Source organism: Sinohyriopsis cumingii, chromosome 7 (assembly GCF_028554795.1).
Source record: "Sinohyriopsis cumingii isolate HCF-2022 chromosome 7, ASM2855479v2, whole genome shotgun sequence".
NCBI lineage: Eukaryota > Metazoa > Mollusca > Bivalvia > Unionida > Unionidae > Sinohyriopsis > Sinohyriopsis cumingii.
The window spans coordinates 26,666,479-26,682,070 of NC_142967.1; the positions used below are offsets into that span (position 1 = coordinate 26,666,479).

A 15,592-nucleotide genomic window follows, 5' to 3' on the forward strand; every position below is an offset into this window, starting at 1 on the left:
ATCCACATACAAGAACACCTGAACAATGTTAGGTTGATGTCCACATAGAAGAACATTCAAACAAAATTATCTTGTTATCCAAATACAAGAACACCTGAACACTGTTATGTTGATTAGATGTGGGGTTGTATAAACTGAAGGCTGCCAATAAATTAACTTCTCCTGACTCCCCAGAATACCATATGTAATTGCTTATAAGACAAGACCAACAGCAAACGGCAGAGACCCAAATCTGCTGTTGCATAATGCACTTGCAGATCTGGGTTTGTGCAGTTGGTTAGGAGTACTGGTAATCAGTAGAACAAATAAGATAGACCTTGTTCTGCAATTGCATTATTCTATGGCAGATCAGAATCTCTGTTGTTTGCAGTTTGAATCAACTTGTAAGTGAGTACATATGGAGCATTCAAGTTTAAATAGCAAAGACCAGTTATGCAAGTTGGTTACTGGGCTTGCATTTCTGTATTTAAAATGCCTTCAGCTGCTTCCATTTGAAATATTTTTGTAATCTTCTTGAATTGAATTGAATGATCCATAATACTTAATGATACATAATACATAATGATACATAACACATATTGATACATAATACATTATGCTGTGTCACAATATTTTTTTATGAACAGAGACCATTTGAGATTCATTCCAACACAACTCCAGATGAGGTCAAACTACTGCTGACCAACACAAGAGTACATTTTTCATCCTCCTGGAATGAGGACTTGAGAGGTCTTCTCAAACAGGTATTCTTTATTATTAGGGATCATTATATATAGAGGAAAATGCACTTCTGATTGTTTTTGAACATTTTAAAATATTTTTAACATCAGTGGTGGAAAATCCATTTTATCACATTGGCTGTACACTTTACATAGAGTGTGCACAGCTTAATATTTTTTATATGAGAACATGTTAATACAGTGTTTCCCCTCTATAACATGGTGGATGGGATCCATAGCACCTGACCGTGTTATAGACCAAACCATGTTATAACCAACCAAGTCCATTAACTGAAGAAAATTATGAATTTACCTTAAATATGGCCCCTGGGGGGACCAATAAAATGAGGGTGAAAATGCACGCTTTTTATTAAATGAAGATAAACTAGTCTGAAAAACACTTGTATGTTGACAACTTATATTTGTGTGTAGTTCTATCTATAATCCATTTTGTCCTGTATATGTATATAATAAATGCATGAATTTGAGTATTGATCACATCTTATAAAATTCATAGATGATTCACATCCCATTAGAAAACACAAATAACACACATATAACATTATTGGCAGTCCTCCTATTGACCTATATCAGATTGTCATTAAACAATTTATTACAGCTGTAGAAAATAACACATGGCTATAGTTAATTGCATGCTAAATGTACATGTACTTAAATTGGTTTATCATCTTGCTGAGGCTACCCAGGGGATGCTGCTATTCATAGAGAAATAAAAACATTAACAAATTAAACAGTTTAACAAACATCTTTGCAAGATACCCCATCTTCAGTTAAAATGATGGCCAGATATCTACAGTTTCAAAAGATTGGAAATTGCATTTGTATTTTAGGCTGCTGTTGGTAGCAACTAAAAGCATAAACATTTTTCACTGCAAAAAAGAAACTTTCATGGCAGAATAAACATGTTCCAGCCACTTTGGAAAATGTAGCAATCCATCAGATTCCATTGCTTTTATTTGAATATGGTGCTGACTTCCTTTGATGAAAATTTTGTTGTTTGTTCTTTTGATTTTTAATTATTGAAGATTGTAGGCAGCTTTCCTTTATGAAACCCACATGTGTTATTGAAATTACCACTAAAGGACAGCTTTGGAGGATCAAACGGATCTCTGTTTCTTATTGCAGTGGCAACATCAAACAATTTTAGAACATTGATTGAAAAAAAAAAAATTTCATTTATTTAGTATTTATACCAAACAGTTGGTGATTCAAAGGTAATCAGTTTTCTTTGAAGTTTCAGCAAAACTTTTATTCTGCGTACATTTTAAAAACAAAAGGAATTATCATAATTAACTGTTGTTTGGTTGATTGTAGCAGATGCTGTTCCTGCCTTCAAAAGTTGGTCAATTGTAGATAGTCCCAGTAGCATGACTATTGGATAGACCAAAAGGTAGATCTCCTTTTCTTTTTTCTTCTTTTTTTGGGGTGTGTGTTTTTGTTGGACAGTTCTTGTAGTAGAGTGATGCTGCCTTCCAAGCATGTGTCAGAAATTTATAAAAAAAGGCCAGCAGGTGTTCTGTTCTGACAAGGATTACTACAGAACATGTGAGTGTTCTGAAGGATTTAGTTCTATGAATGAAATGAAGAGGAATTTTACTTACCATTGACATATAAAGTTCAGTCTAAATAAATATATTAATTACTAGCAAGTGGCTGATAGTTACACTATTTCATCTGAAAGATCCATTATAAAAAAGTGCCTTATCTGCTTGATCTCTGTTAACAGAAAGGTCAACAACAAAATAAAACCAAAATAAATAAAATGTGGAGATCTCATGGTACACATTACTTAAGTCAGATGTCAGAATAAGTGGATTATGATATAACAATGCGCTGTTAAGATGGCTTGTCAATATGAACAATGAATTTGTTTACCTAACAATAAAAAATTTCAGTGCATTTGATATCAAGTTTGCAACTTCCTTTCATGGTGTCTCTGAATTTCATTGCTCCAAGCCCAAGTAAGGAAAATAAATCACAATTCATGACATTGGCAAAGCCAGCATTATTACTGAATAACTTTTTGCACATTATTTTTAATACATACTTTTAAGAGGAAAAAACTGTTTTCTCTGTATTAGAAAAGAAACGTGTATATGAAATTGTACTAACCACACCACAGCCATCTTGTATTAATGAAATACATATGTTGAAAAAGTGGTTCCATTGAACCAGATGATCTGAGAGTGCCATGATGAAATACATATGTTGAAAAAGTGGTTCCAGTGAACCAGATGATTTGAGAGTGCCTTGACAAAAAAATTATGTTTAAAATGTGATTTCAGTGAACCAGATTATTGGAGAGCACTGTGATGAAATACATATGTTAAAAAGTGGTTCCAATGAAACACTGATGATCTGAGAGTGATGAAATAGATATGTTGAAAAAGTGGTTCAAGTGAACCAGATAATTGGAGTGTGCCATGAGAAAATACATATGGTGAAAAAGTGGCTTAAGTGAACCAGACGATAGGAGAGTGCCTTGACAAAATACTTATGTTGAAAAAGTGGCTTAAGTGAACCAGATAATTGGAGAGTGCCTTGACAAAATACTTATGTTGAAAAAGTGGCTTAAGTGAACCAGATAATTGGAGTGTGCCATGAGAAAATACATATGGTGAAAAAATGGCTTAAGTGAACCAGACGATAAGAGAGTGCCTTGACAAAATACATATGTTGAAAAAGCGGCTTAAGTGAACCAGATAATTAGAGAGTGCCATGACAAAATACATATGGTGAAAAAGTGGTGCCAGTGAACAATATGATTGGAAAGTACCATGATGGAATACATATGTTGTAAAAGTGGTTTGAGCACAGCAAGGTTGCAAATACTATCATTAGAGAGGAAATTTTTAGACTTCTATCTCAAAATGCCTGATGTATTTCAAATGCTTAAAATGGAGCCAATGGGTACATATGAAGATATGTTTTTCAGAATGAAACGAACCTGATAAAAGTGGCAACAAAAACATAAGGACCAAGCAACAGCCAGAACAGTACAGATATTGTGCAAGCACTAGGGCTGGCACTGTGACAGTCATTCAAACCAATGTTGAGAAACTGGAAACAGCCAGCAGCACCAAGTTGCAGTTCAATTTGTAGCTACAAAAGCAAAGAATTATGCAGCAGCCACCATACAAATATCAAACATTTGATTTTTATTATAGTGATTGAGAAATTCTGTTGGAAAACTCTCATCAAAAGCCAGCTTCCACTTGTCAGAACTAAATAAGATATTGTCTCTGCTGGATGCACCATATCTTTAGGCAACATGACTTTCACTTTTGGTACAGACAGCAACTTTCCCCATAGCATAAATTGAAATCTCCATGATTGTTGCTGTGGATTTTATGAGAAAAAATACAAGTTATGTTATGAATGACATATGCAGGACTCTTGGTGACAAGACACTGTCAGTCACACTTAAAGGATCCTAAGTGTGTTACAGATTCAGTAAGCCAACTCCAAGAGTGGTAGAAATAAGCAGTTCTGTGTGAATGCTGGAGTGTGAGAAATTGGAAGCACGTATACTGAGCTCAGTGGACTGAAGAAAGGTCCTGGCAAACAAAATTTACTAACATTTGATCAAGATAAATTAAAAATTATGGGGCTGCCATGAGGCTGCAATTAATTTTGAAGTAACATCCATGTACTTGAAAGTTACCAACTTCTGGGCTCTGGTCTGGTGGCCTAGTGGTTAGAGTGTCTGCCTTGGATGCAGGAGGTCATGGGTTTGATCCCTGGCCAAGTGATACCAAAGACTTACAAAAATGGTACTAACAGCTGCCTCACTTGGCACTCAGCATTAAGAGGTTAGTGTTAGGACTGGTCGGCCTGGTGTCAGGATAATGTGACTGGGTGGGAAATTGTGCTACATGTCTGTGGCATCATGTTCCAGTTCTAGACACCACTTATAATTAACTGTCACACTGCAGACATTATAGCGATATGACTGAAGAATTTTTAAAGCTTCATTAAAAATCCAAATCACACACACACACACACACACACACACACACACACCTACTTATGGGGTGGTTTTCATTGCATAATCCAATGTTCCACATGTCCCTGACAATGACTGCATTAAATGTACAATCCATAGATTACATTCACATTAACGTTAGGACACCAACTCAACACTGGCATTTTGTCCAAAATTTAAAACAACACTTCCTAAAAGATATTGTTTATACCAACATATTCAGTTAAGGAGAGGCAAGTTAACATTTTTACTGTGTCCGGTAAAATAGGCTACATGCAAATTTCTATGAATTTCAGTATAGAGATAGATTCCTGTGTTTTAGTTCATGGTCATGTCTAATAGAGATACTATAGGAAAGTACAAAGCAGCATTTTTAATGAAAAAATAGACATTATCTAAGACCAAAATGTCATTGTTATTGCCTTCAGTAAGGGTCACATAGGTGATCCTTGAAAATATTATTTCCCTCCAGGAAAAAACCCAGAAAAGTCTTGCATAGTTTGGTTTTTAAAAAGTGTGGGAATCCTGGATTGGGAAGACCAGGATCCAGGGCAGACAACAATATGCTGGGTGAATATGATGATGAGTACTATCCATGCATATTAATGAGGTGTACTTGTAGCTGATTGGCTGAGCTTGTTTCAATTCTAGAAGCCATATTTATTAATTCTGATCTTATTTTGTTAAAGTTCTTATATAATAATCTCATACCATCAAGAACTGTTACTATTTTTGTAATTATTAAGAGCTAGAGATATTGATGAGGCACTCTGGCATCCTATTGTCTAAGTTTTATTGCAACTCAAGAGGCTGTATTTCTTCCCAGATTTTCATCAAACTTAGTTATAAACTTCTGTGAATTTGATTATGGGTGACATCTTCCCAGACTAATTAAGCATTTTGTTACCCAAATGACTGTACTCTTGAAGATCAATCCTGATTCTATTTTTATCATCAAACTAGGTATGTGTTAAAGGCAACTCTGATTTTGAATGAGTGATATCATTCCCACTAAGGCCTCTTGTGCATTTCTAGGTTTTGATATTTGTGACTTCTGAACTGAAGTGTTTGTATGGCTTTACACTGATAGAGAATGATGAAAGTATTCGCTGTTTCTTGTAGCTGCTGTGTATAGACCCAGCCAATAGACTGTCCACCCTGGATGCCTTAAAGGAACACAAGTATATACAGGGGATAGACTTGGATGCAGTTTACAGAAGAGAGATCAAACCCACCTTTGTGCCTTCAGTAAGCAGCTACTCTAAATTTCCAGGACATTTGTTTTTCAGCATGCATATTTCCCATGAGCAAATCATAATAAATCTTTATTATGTAGCATGCATATTTCCCATGAGCAAATCATAATAAATCTTTGTTCTGTAGCATGCATATTTCAAATGAAAGTGGAATATTACAAATGAAATGGGAATATTAAAAATGAAAGGAGATATTTCAAATGAAAGTGGAATATTACAAATGAAAAGGATATTTCAAATGAAAGTGGAATACTACAAATATTACAAATGAAAGGGCTATATTACATATGAAAGGGCTATATTACATATGAAAGGGCTATATTACATATGAAAGGGCTATATTACAAATGAAAGAGAATTATTAGATATGAAAGCAGTTTCTTACAAACAAAATGGGAATGTTCAAATTGAGAAGGATCTATAATAAATGAGATAGGAATATTAATATGGACAGGGAATCTCAAAAGAATGGGAAAGGCATATCTGTCAACTTCCTAGGCAACTGTAAAAGGAGTTAATTTTCATTAATACTTTTTGTTTTATTTAAACTTAGTAGGAGGCATTGTGAGCAGCCTAACTCAATGAAAAGTTTTAATGCAAAAGTGAATATAATGGCCTCTCTACTTTACGTCATATTTCAATTTGAGGAATAATAGTGATATTAATTATTAATTAAAATACATAAACAATTTTTTCTGGCCTTTACACAATGCAATTTTCAAAACAAACTAGACAGTAGAAGTTTTAGCATGTCAATTATTTTATGATTGCAACTTTACCTATGTCACTGTGTTTTCCATTTTATTTTATCCAGTTTATTTCATTTTATTTCACTTTCTTGAAGACCTTACAAAAAATTGTGTAGACTGGTTCACATTTCTTCCATATAATTAGTACCGTGTGTCCTTAAAGGAGCATAATAACCAAAAATATAAAATTCCATTTACTTCCCCTATACTCTGGTTTACAGGAGCACTACTGCATAATATCCAAAAGTATAACATTCCAGTTGCTTCCCCTGTATGCTGGTTTAAAGGAGCATAATATCTAAAGTATACAATTCCAGTTGCTTCCTCTGTATGCTGGTTTAAAGGAGCATAATATCCAAAAATATAAAATTCCATTTACCTCCCCTATACTCTGGTTTAAAGGAGCACTACTGCATAATATCCAAAAGTAAAAAATTCCAGTTGCTTCCCCTGTATGCTGGTTTAAAGGAGCATAATGTAAAAAATATAATACTTTAATCTTTTTGACTGTTAATTGAGTAAATGACTGCAGTGCATGCTATCTACACAACAAAAATGATTCCTTCATAATGTTATAAATGTTTGCTTCATTCAAAGAATTGGTGCTCTGAAATTTGCTTGCTTTACTCAAAATTTCTTTACTATGCATTTTATGGATAGCTTTCAGCTTACTTTATGCATTTGCTTTAGTTTATATTCCATATTTATCATCTTTTTCAGGTATTACATTACTTAAAGGACATTTAAAATCATTGTTTAAGAGAATTATTAAAGCCAGGTCAGCAGAAGCCTCCCAGTGATTCTCCTATATTAGACCGCAAATCATTTTTTCTGTAGACGCATTGTGTACATAGCTTATATTGATGAAGTGTATCTTGTTGTTGTTGTTGTTGTGGGGTTTAACACCATTTTTCAGCACATGATAGGCTATGCAAGGCGGCCAGTATTAATGGTGCAGGAAGAACCCGGGAAAACCCCGGGAAGAACCGCTGACCCACAAGAAGCTACTGGCAAGCTTTCTCACATACCCACATTGGCCGAATCCTAGACTCAAACCCACACAGAGGTGAGATGGCAGTGATCCGTAATGGAGAGCGCTTTAGACCACTCGTCCACTCGGGGCCCCCATGAAGTGTATCTGTTATGGTGAAGGATTCTATGGATATTTTATCCAGATCAGATCTGTGTTTTACCTACAGTGTTTCCAAAGAATGGTTTTATTTTCTCTTTACAAACTACATTTAAATTTGTGTTCTTGGAAAGAGGAAAGTGATATTTTGTATGAATATTTGCATTAAAACAGTGATGTTGTCCAGTACCATCCTTTTATCATTTTATTTTCCAAGAGAAAGCAAGAGAAAGAGACAGATACAGCTAGATGTGTCAACATATATTTCAATCTGTAACACTGAGAATACCCCCATGATCACATTACACAACAAACTACTTGCTTTATCCCTTGCTCTAAAACTGTATAGTAAAACGGCAATTCTTAAATGAGAGCACTTTACTATGTACCGGTGTTAGAACTATTTCATCCCATTGGCGACATCATTACATAATCATTTATTATCACATAAAATAATGTGAAAGCATCAACATCCGCTCTCATGCCATAGAGTACTATTTAATTTCTCATGTGACAATATTAACTTAGTCAAGCTAATTTTTTTCTGAAGAAGCCCCTGTGTATGTTGAAGTGTGGCCATCTTTAATTTTGATGAGGAAGCCCCTATGTATGTTGAAGTGTGGCCATCTTTAATTTTGATGAGGAAGCCCCTATGTATGTTGAAGTGTGGCCATCTTTAATTTAGATTTTCAGCCTTATTAGCTTAAACATGAGCTTGTTTTCAAACTTTTTGGATATTTAAAATCAAAAAGTGATAATGAAAGATTTTTTTTTTAAATGTATGCAGTAGAGCCCATTTAAAGGATGCCACTACAATGGCAGTCTTGGAACATTTTTTGATAAAGTTGTGCACACACAAAAGATACACAGATTCTTTTGGAAATGTTTTGTACATGCAAACACATATACATTCTTATAGATAAGTTGTGCAAACACAAACACATACATTTTTTATTATGAATGTGTTTTGGGGAATTAGGTTTGATAATATGATCATGGTGTGGTGTGTGGTAGTTCAAAATTGTTTTATATTTGAATTGGCAGATATGGAAAGATGTAGTGCTGTTGTTGGTGGGTGAGTTTTAGATGATTTATGGCACAGCAACACAAGTAGGCTATTTATTGATCATGGCTGGATTAAAAAACAGCATGTTAATGGCCATACTGCTATAGCTTTTGTCTCCATCTTACAACATATGACTGCTCCAGTGGCCTAGTGGTTAGAGCGTCCGCCTCAGAAGCGGGAGGTTATAGGTTCAATCCCCGGCAGAGTGATAAAAAGACTTACAAAAATGGTACTAACAGCTGCCTAGCTTGGCACTCAGCATTAAGAGGTTAGTGTTAGGACTGGTCGGCCTGGTTTCAGGATAATGTGACTGAGTGGGACATCATTCTACACTGCGCCATGATGCCCCAGTGCTGTACATCACTATAAACTGCCACACTGCAGACATCGTAGCGATATGACTGAAAAATTGTTAGAGCTACATTAAAAATCCTAATCACACACACACACACACACAACATATGAAGAACAGACTTACCCTTCATCACTCAAAGCCCACAGAGGGCACTGCTGTTGAGGTCAGATGTCCAGAATACATGCTTCAAGCCCCAAAAATTTTGTACTCAATATTATTTAATAAATCTTAACTTCATACCTGTGTTTATGAAAATATTTTAGTTCTAATATATGAAAAAGTATAATATCTGCTCACTGTTTGCAGAGGTAAAATGTATGAATGGCATGAAAACATCAGATGTCCACAAGTCCGCAATAATGTTAATTTGTATTATCTGATCATTTATTCTGTTTTAAATATTGTAACTTTACTTTTCCTACACATTTTTTAAGATTTTTGCATGTAGACTGCTAGAAAGTAGCAAGGGTCCTCAAGGGAGACTAGATATATCTGTATTCTAACTGTCCTCAAGGGAGACTACCCTCGTTAAACACAGCTTTATTATTTTTAGTATGTAGCAGTATTATTAGTCTGTTGCATCACAATGTTAATTTGTGTTCACTGCAGTGCTATACTCAACACACCAAAGAATGTTGTTTTTGTAAAATATTTTCATTAAATCAAATATTTCACTCTACAATGCTTCATGTTTGCTTTCTATTTATCATTAACATTTTTTGCCAACAAGGATTTCAATGTATGGTAATTTCTGAGTGGAGTGAAAATAAAATGATGCTGTGACCACTATATGGAAAGTGGAACTTTATTTGGAAACATCAATCATGCTTTATCTTTACCAAAATTTAAAATCATGGGAGCTTCTGTTATTATACCCGATGGCATTGCTGATTGATGGATAAAACTTGCATTTTTAGTACAGATATTACAGCCATTACACAGAAATTACAGCCATTGTACAGATATTGCAGCCATTATAAAGATATTGCAGACATTGTACAGATATTACAGCCATTGTACATTTACATCCATTGTACAGATGTTACAGCCATTGTACAGATATTACAGCCATCACATAGATATTACAGCCATTGTACAGTCTTAGGACTACATTAAAGCCTCTCCAAAAGATTATTTCATTATCTTTGGGGATTTTCTTTCAGCACTGAAAGTCTTGCAAAACATGTAATTTGACAACCTGTGAATATTAAAAATCTTGCCAAATTATGATTTGCTCATGCAATCTGAAAAATGTATTAAGTACTTTATGGTTACTTATTTGCACTGGTCACAAGGGTATTAAAAGAACTGACATAGCTGTCCAAGATGCCATTCAGCCATCCATTTCAGAATGGAAGATGCCACACACCGACTTCAGATATTAAAAGTTTGCCATATTCAATGAACTTGGCAAAATATGTTGGAAGAAAACTCCAGAAACAAGCTTTTGAACATCAACTCCATCATTGGAGAGTGGCATCCATTCTTGAGGACAAATTACAGATATGAGTTGGTATTGTAATAGTCATTTTTGGAAAAAGCGGACTCTTGCATATGAGACTCTTGCATACCTGACTCTGAAGGGTGATTCTTGACCAGAGTACATGCTCAACTCTTGCATACCTACCCTGCTGGTGTTCACTGACACTGAAATGCATTCTTCTTTAGCTTATCAACTTACACTCTCAGTGACAGAAATTGTTGATGTAATTTCATTTCAAGAAGTTTATGATAAAGTTCCACCAGAAAAAATGTTTGACTTATTGGGGGATTGTGGAATGTAACACACACACACTCTCTTCTTGAGAGTCACAATCAAGTTTTGTGAACTTTTGCAACCTTACCATGGGAGATGGGAGACAAATTAATGGAATTTTATTCTTCTATAGGTTTCATTCTTCTTTCATGCTTTTCTTTTTGTTTTCCTTTTCAGAAAGATCATCTGAACTGTGACCCCACCTATGAGTTAGAAGAGATGATCATAGAAGCTAACCCTTTACACAAGAAGAAAAAACGCCTTGCCAAGCAAAACTCACAGAAAAGATCAGACAGTCTGCATATGAATTTGGTAAAATTAAAATGCAGAATTTTTTTTTTTACAAGTGATTATTTATATTCACAGTTTTTATTCAAGTCTTTATTTAAAAATCTTTATGCATAGCTTAAAACAAATGATTAATTTTCAATCCCTAAGGTTAACAAGAATTTACACACAGCTTTTTTATCTAAGTTGAATAAAATTTCTTTTGAGGAATCAAAGATGAATTTGGCAGAAGCTACTTTAGTGTGTCATACTGTTGAGTGTGCCATGCTGTTCAGCAGTTAATATAAAGAAATGTCAATTCTACATGCCACATTTATTTTAATAAATGTTAAGCTGGGTTTTAGGATACCACTTCATTACAGAGAGAATATGGGTCAATGCTGTAGAATACAGAGAGAATATGGGTCAGTGCTGTAGAATACAGAGAGAATATGGGTCAATGCTGTAGAATACAGAGAGAATATGGGTCAATGCTGTAGAATACAGAGAGAATATGGGTCAGTGCTGTAGAATACAGAGAGAATATGGGTCAGTGCTGTTGAATACAGAGATAATATGGGTCAATGCTGTAGAATACAGAGAGAATATGGGTCAATGCTGTAGAATACAGAGAGAATATGGGTCAGTGCTGTAGAATACAGAGATAATATGGGTCAATGCTGTAGAATACAGAGAGAATACGGGTCAATGCTGTAGAATACAGAGAGAATATGGGTCAATGCTGTTGAATACAGAGAGAATATGGGTCAATGCTGTAGAATACAGAGAGAATATGGGTCAATGCTGTAGAATACAGAGAGAATATGGGTCAGTGCTGTAGAATAGAGATAATATGGGTCAATGCTGTAGAATACAGAGAGAATATGGGTCAATGCTGTAGAATACAGAGAGAATATGGGTCAGTGCTGTAGAATACAGAGAGAATATGGGTCAATGCTGTAGAATACAGAGAGAATACAGGTCAGTGCTGTAAAAAATCTTGGGTGGTGGTGGTGGTGATTATTACAAATAGTATCAATGATAAAATTTTGACACTGTGGCAGGACCATGCCATATTTTATGTCTTTCATCTTTTTCAATTCCTGCATTGATAGACTGCTCTGGTGGCCTAGTGGTTAGAGCGTCTGCCTCAGATGTGGGAGGTCATGGGTTTGATCCCCAGCTGAGTCATACCAAAGACTTACAAAAATGGTACTAAAAACTGCCTCACTTTTTGCTTAGCATTAAGAGGTTAGTGTTAGGACTGGTCAGCCTGGTGTTAGGATGATGTGACTTAAGGTCTGCGGTATGATGCCCCAGTGCTAGACATCACTATAAACTGCCACACTGCAGACATCAAATTGTATGACTGAAAAATTGTTAAAGCTACATTTAAAAAATCCAAATCCTAATCCTGCATTGATAGAATAACATTACAAATTCCTGCTACTGCCAAATTCATTTGTATTTGTTAAACATCCTACAAATGCAAGAGTATGATGTTTTAGTTGAGAATCGTTTCACTTATTTAATATTTATGTGTATAACTAGGATTTATTTGTTTAATATGTATGTGTATAATTAGGATTTAGTTCTTTAATACTTATGTGTATAACTAAGATTTAGGTCTTTAATATTTATGTGTATAACTAGGTTTTAGGTCTTTAATATGCATGTGTATTACCAGGATTTGGTTATTTAATATTTACCGGTATGTGTATAACTAGATTAGGATTTAGTTCTTTAATATTTATGTGTATAACTAGATTAGGATTTAGTTCTTTAATATTTATGTGCATAACTAGATTAGGATTTAGTTCTTTAACATGAATGTGTATAACTAGGATGTAGTTCTTTAATATTTATGTGTATAACTAGGATTTAGTTCTTTAATATTTATGTGCATAACTAGGATTTAGTTTTTTAATATTTATGTGTATGACTAGGATTTAGGTCTTTAATATTTATGTGTATAACTAGGATTTAGGTCTTTAATATTTATGTGTATAACTAGGATTTAGTTCTTTAAATTTGATGTGTATAACTAGGATTTAGTTTTTTAATATTTATGTGTATAACTAGAATTGGGGGCTTTAATATTTATGTGTATAACTATGGATTTAGTTCTTCAGTATTTGTGTGTATGACTAGGATTTAGGTCTTTAATATTTATGTGTATAACTAGGATTTAGGTCTTTAATATTTATGTGTATAACTAGGATTTAGTTCTTTAATATTTATGTGTATAACTAGGATTTAGTTTTTTAATATTTATGTGTATAACTAGGATTTAGTTTTTTAATATTTATGTGTATAACTAGAATTGGGGGCTTTAATATTTATAACTATGGATTTAGATCTTTAGTATTTGTGTGTATAACTAGGATTTAGGTCTTTAATATTTATGTGTATAACTAGGATTTAGGTCTTTAATATTTATGTGTATAACTAGGATTTAGTTCTTTAAATTTGATGTGTATAACTAGGATTTAGTTTTTTAATATTTATGTGTATGACTAGAATTGGGGGCTTTAATATTTATAACTATGGATTTAGGTTTTTAGTATTTGTGTGTATAACTAGGATTTAGGTCTTTAATATTTATGTGTATAACTAGGATTTAGGTCTTTAATATTTATGTGTATAACTAGGATTTAGTTCTTTAATATTTATGTGTATAACTAGGATTTAGTTCTTTAATATTTATGTGTATAACTAGGATTTAGGTCTTTAATATTTATGTGTATAACTAGGATTTAGGTCTTTAATATTTATGTGTATAACTAGGATTTAGGTCTTTAATATTTATGTGTATAACTAGGATTTAGGTCTTTAATATTTATGTGTATAACTAGGATTTAGTTCTTTAAATTTGATGTGTATAACTAGGATTTAGTTTTTTAATATTTATGTGTATAACTAGAATTGGGGGCTTTAATATTTATGTGTATAACTATGGATTTAGTTCTTCAGTATTTGTGTGTATGACTAGGATTTAGGTCTTTAATATTTATGTGTATAACTAGGATTTAGGTCTTTAATATTTATGTGTATAACTAGGATTTAGTTCTTTAATATTTATGTGTATAACTAGGATTTAGTTTTTTAATATTTATGTGTATAACTAGGATTTAGTTTTTTAATATTTATGTGTATAACTAGAATTGGGGGCTTTAATATTTATAACTATGGATTTAGATCTTTAGTATTTGTGTGTATAACTAGGATTTAGGTCTTTAATATTTATGTGTATAACTAGGATTTAGGTCTTTAATATTTATGTGTATAACTAGGATTTAGTTCTTTAAATTTGATGTGTATAACTAGGATTTAGTTTTTTAATATTTATGTGTATGACTAGAATTGGGGGCTTTAATATTTATAACTATGGATTTAGGTTTTTAGTATTTGTGTGTATAACTAGGATTTAGGTCTTTAATATTTATGTGTATAACTAGGATTTAGGTCTTTAATATTTATGTGTATAACTAGGATTTAGTTCTTTAATATTTATGTGTATAACTAGGATTTAGGTCTTTAATATTTATGTGTATAACTAGGATTTAGGTCTTTAATATTTATGTGTATAACTAGGATTTAGGTCTTTAATATTTATGTGTATAACTAGGATTTAGTTTTTTAATATTTATGTGTATAACTAGGATTTTTATAACATCTGGCTCTTTTGTTGTTAAGTAATTATGTATCTTTGTTAGGACCCTGCTTGAACAAGCCCAATAGTAATCCCAATAGTAATCACATATATCCATGTGTGAAATAGCTTTTCAGGGAATTGTTTAATTTTAACCAAGTTTGGTATACAGCTTTCTCCTGACTTTGTTTTCTGCAGCATGTCTCTGCCAAGGAATGTTGGAGTTCAGCCAGATTTGGTTACAGCATGTTTTTACCAAGGATTTTGGAGTTCAATCAAATTTGGTTACAGCATGATCTTACCAAGGATTGTTGGAGTTCAACCAAATTTGATTACAGCATGTCTCTACCAAGGATTGTTGGAGTTCAATCAAATTTGGTTACAGCATGTCTCTACCAAGGATTGTTGGAGTTAAAATCAAATTTGGTTACAGCATGTCTCTGCCAAGGATTGTTGGAGTTCAATCAGATTTGGTTGCAGCATGTTTTTACCTTGTTGTGTTCAATCAAATTTGGTTACAGCATATCTCTACTAATGATTGTTGGAGTTCAATCAAATTTGGTTACAGCATGTCTCGACCAAGGATCGTTGGAGTTCAATCAAATTTGGTTGCAGCATGTTTTTACCTTGTTGGGTT

General features: G+C 33.5%; 1 protein-coding gene across 2 annotated transcripts in view; it reads left to right on the forward strand.

Moving 5' to 3' along the window:
* The window catches only part of LOC149794929 (serine/threonine-protein kinase 32B-like), a 247,876-nt gene that overhangs the window by 209,105 nt on the left and 23,179 nt on the right, over window positions 1–15,592 (forward strand). For both annotated transcript variants that reach the window (XM_089964571.1, XM_089964570.1), the window contains exons 8-10: window positions 627–743; window positions 5,848–5,973; window positions 11,214–11,348. In XM_089964571.1, coding sequence (XP_089820697.1) covers window positions 627–743; window positions 5,848–5,973; window positions 11,214–11,348 — 378 coding nt within the window. The remainder of the gene's footprint in view (window positions 1–626; window positions 744–5,847; window positions 5,974–11,213; window positions 11,349–15,592) is intronic.